Below are 3,081 nucleotides of genomic sequence, written 5' to 3'. Positions count from 1 at the left end.
GACGAGCGACTCGCCGAAGACGCATCGATCACCCCTGTGGCTCTGTTTGGTATTATTTGCAAGAAAATATCTCGTCTTACGCTCGGAGGTCCTCCGCCGCTCTTTAGTCAAGGAGAGAGCCACACCAAGAAATAATGCAAGGCTCACAAGAGAGATGCAGTTCAGCCAGTGATTTACCTTTGTGACCAGTATATGCTTGACAATTTGGAAAATATACCTGACGACCCCAAGAGAATGATAATACGCTTTGACTCCCGGCACGACGACAACATTTTGGCTCCTACCGTGGGGGACGGGTCTGCTCCACTCCCATTTCGCGTTGGCGTCACTTGGTATTCATTACTAGAAACGTATGTTGAAGTGCAAAGCGATCCACCCTGTACAGTAATACTCCATATCGACAGCACCACTAGTATGGTCAAGCAAAATTCATTGTGTTCGTATTTGGATTCTCAGATTCTCGGGGCAAGTTCTTTCCTATGATTTTCTTCTGTACGTCGCAAACGATGTAGAGTGGTGCACTGCGTATACAAAGTGGATTATTCGAGAGGTTGCTTTTTAGCCGGATTTCGTGATATCTGACGCAGATAACGCACAATTCAACGCGTGTAAAGTGGCCTTTGATGTAGTCAAGCAGGGCTTGACTAAGGCACCGATCTTGGCAGTGGCTGACCAAGACCGCCCGTTCCACGTCGTGTGTGACGCATCCGACTTTGCTATCGGATGCGCGTTGATGCAGCACGATCGCTGGAGATGGCCCAGAGAACGTTAGCCTCCCCGCCAACACCCCTCACGCCATTGACTCCATCCCTACAACTCGCTCAAGTACTACTGCATCATCCTGAAGGTGAGATCGAAGAGAGCAGGACGAGGCGTCGCGCTGCTTCTGCGAGATGTGCGAGACCCCGAATCCGTCACCGTCCGCCCCCCCCCGTGAACTCGGAACCGCCTCCTTGGACTGGAGTTGTGCAGCCTGTACTATGGTGAACCCCGCGGCCATGCGCGTCTGCGGCGTCTGCGGCGTCTGTGGGACGTTGAATCCGAGACCACCGATGCCTCCGAGTCTGAGTATTCGCTTGTCGGACGCGCTCGGAGGCGGAGATGACTCGTTCTCGTCTTCCAGTGAGGACAGCGAGGACAGTGACAGTGGCGATGAAGAGGAGGATAAGTTCTTGATGTGCTGGTTTTACATGTTTCAAAATGTGAAATATTGATCTAGTTGGAGCGCGTGGCTATAGACATTATATTTCGCGACCAGAATAACCTGCATTATGCTTGAAATGAGGATGAACACTTGAGAAAAAGGTCATCCATTCTAGCTTCGTGGCGCGAAGCATCAGCTTTTTGTGATCCTTTCGTAAAATAGCAGATCATAATATATCTCAGGGGATATTGCACCGTCGGTTAAGCAAGTGGCAAGTTTTCCACACACCTCCGGAGTACGCGGCCACGAATAACCTCTCAGAGCAGTATCATAAAAACACTCAAGCTAATAAACAAGTCTAAGAAAGCTGCACCGATCGAAATGCTAAAACAAATTAGCACAGTCGCGCGTCGTTTTTGCTAACTCCAAGGCTACTTTCAAGAGCACCCCTTATGTTTCACAGTGATTAAAAGACCTGTACTTTTTGACATTAAGGAAGGGAGAGTTTCTACGTCATTGCTTGCTGCAGCTGATGGGGTTCCAGCCCCACTAGTCCAAATACAACATATTCCAAAAAGACGGTATGGTGATACAGATATCAGCTCGACCGATACTTTTTTCGTGAAGCCAAATAGCCAAAAATTACCTTACAAGTCAATTCATATATTGTATATAAAACAGCACAGTATACCGGATAATGAATGGCTCATTAACGCTGTTTTTCGTACATGTGACTGTCGTTTTAGTGGAAAATTTGGGGTGTTTGATATAATTCACGCTACACAGGAATTAAGACTTCCGTGCCCCGGGATGTTTGATCGAGAACGAAAGATTGTTAGTGTAGGAAGATAACGCAGAACAGAAGCAAGACGGACATGGAAGCCGCCGTCAACGTGATCGAGCCTCTCATCTCCTAATCTACAGGGAAATGAAGACACTGCACAAACGGCTGATCGCAGGCAAGTGTACAGCCCATGGCTGCGTTGCCCTTCAGCCGAGCAGAACAGAGAATTACAAAATAGCATTTTCATTCCAAGGACTTTTCCAGATTCACCAGGGGATTTTTTAGTTTGAGCCCACTGAATTTGAACGATGGACTTGAAGAACAAGTCGGGTTCAGTGAAAACGACAATACGGATCATACACCACACGATCAACGATTTGAATTTGAATTTGCCCAGATGCACTTTGAAAACAGAAATCACTATGATCGCCGTACTACAACGTCATACCCTGAGAACGTTAATCCTGACGACTGCAGCACTGATCCATCATTGTTTACTATTGGAAGCACACACCAATGGCCCACGACCAACATGCATTTTGAAGAAACCTCTAGAGCTGGTGGCAGCCGAGAGAATGCAGTGATTCTCTTTGAGCGTATCTATGATAGCCATACTACCAGTTCAGCAATAAAGTACGCATCGTGCTTCTTGTACTCACACTAAGCGACGCAAGTGCTAATACCCGCACAAAAATCATATCATGATTCCCATTTCTGTGGCGTTTTATGTATTTGATGCATGTAAACGTCTTGCTCTAATTGCTTCTCCATCATATGTTTGTGTAACAACCCTACACTCAGCGACAAAACGTTTGGGACAGTCACGTTTTGAGCCACTGCTCGGCTTGTAGGTAGACTTAGACGGTGCTATTTAGATATGTTTCTGCTGTTTGATAGGACGACACGAGACTTGTGACGCTGACCTAAATTTCAGAGAGCTACAGGTGGCTGGCATACAATGATCTGGAAATGCCACCGCGACAAAGCTTTGGGACAAAAGTTTGACTTGATTTCACTAAAGACCTAGTAAGAGATCGCGTCACCGTTCTTGCGCCCGACCTCGAAGCATCTGATTGGCATGCTGTCCATTAGATCAGGTAGCTCTTTCATCGTTACTGATTTCCATGCCGCCATCACCGCAGCAGTAAGCTCA

The 3,081-nt window shown here is 47.0% G+C and overlaps 1 protein-coding gene across 1 annotated transcript; it reads left to right on the top strand.

Annotated features, from left to right (window-relative positions):
- Positions 1-980: 980 nt before the first annotated feature.
- Positions 981-1,214, top strand: PPTG_08617 (hypothetical protein; the record flags this gene model as incomplete). Its single annotated transcript, XM_008902739.1, has 1 exon — positions 981-1,214. The coding sequence occupies one exon, from the start codon at positions 981-983 to the stop codon at positions 1,212-1,214; it is 234 nt and encodes a 77-aa protein (XP_008900987.1).
- Between the last annotated feature and the right edge of the window lie 1,867 nt (positions 1,215-3,081).

This window comes from Phytophthora parasitica (assembly GCF_000247585.1).
Source record: "Phytophthora parasitica INRA-310 unplaced genomic scaffold supercont2.14, whole genome shotgun sequence".
Classification (NCBI taxonomy): Eukaryota; Oomycota; class Peronosporomycetes; order Peronosporales; family Peronosporaceae; genus Phytophthora; species Phytophthora nicotianae.
The sequence above is the reverse complement of the archived record's forward strand: the minus strand, read 5'-3'. Positions and strand labels throughout refer to the sequence as shown.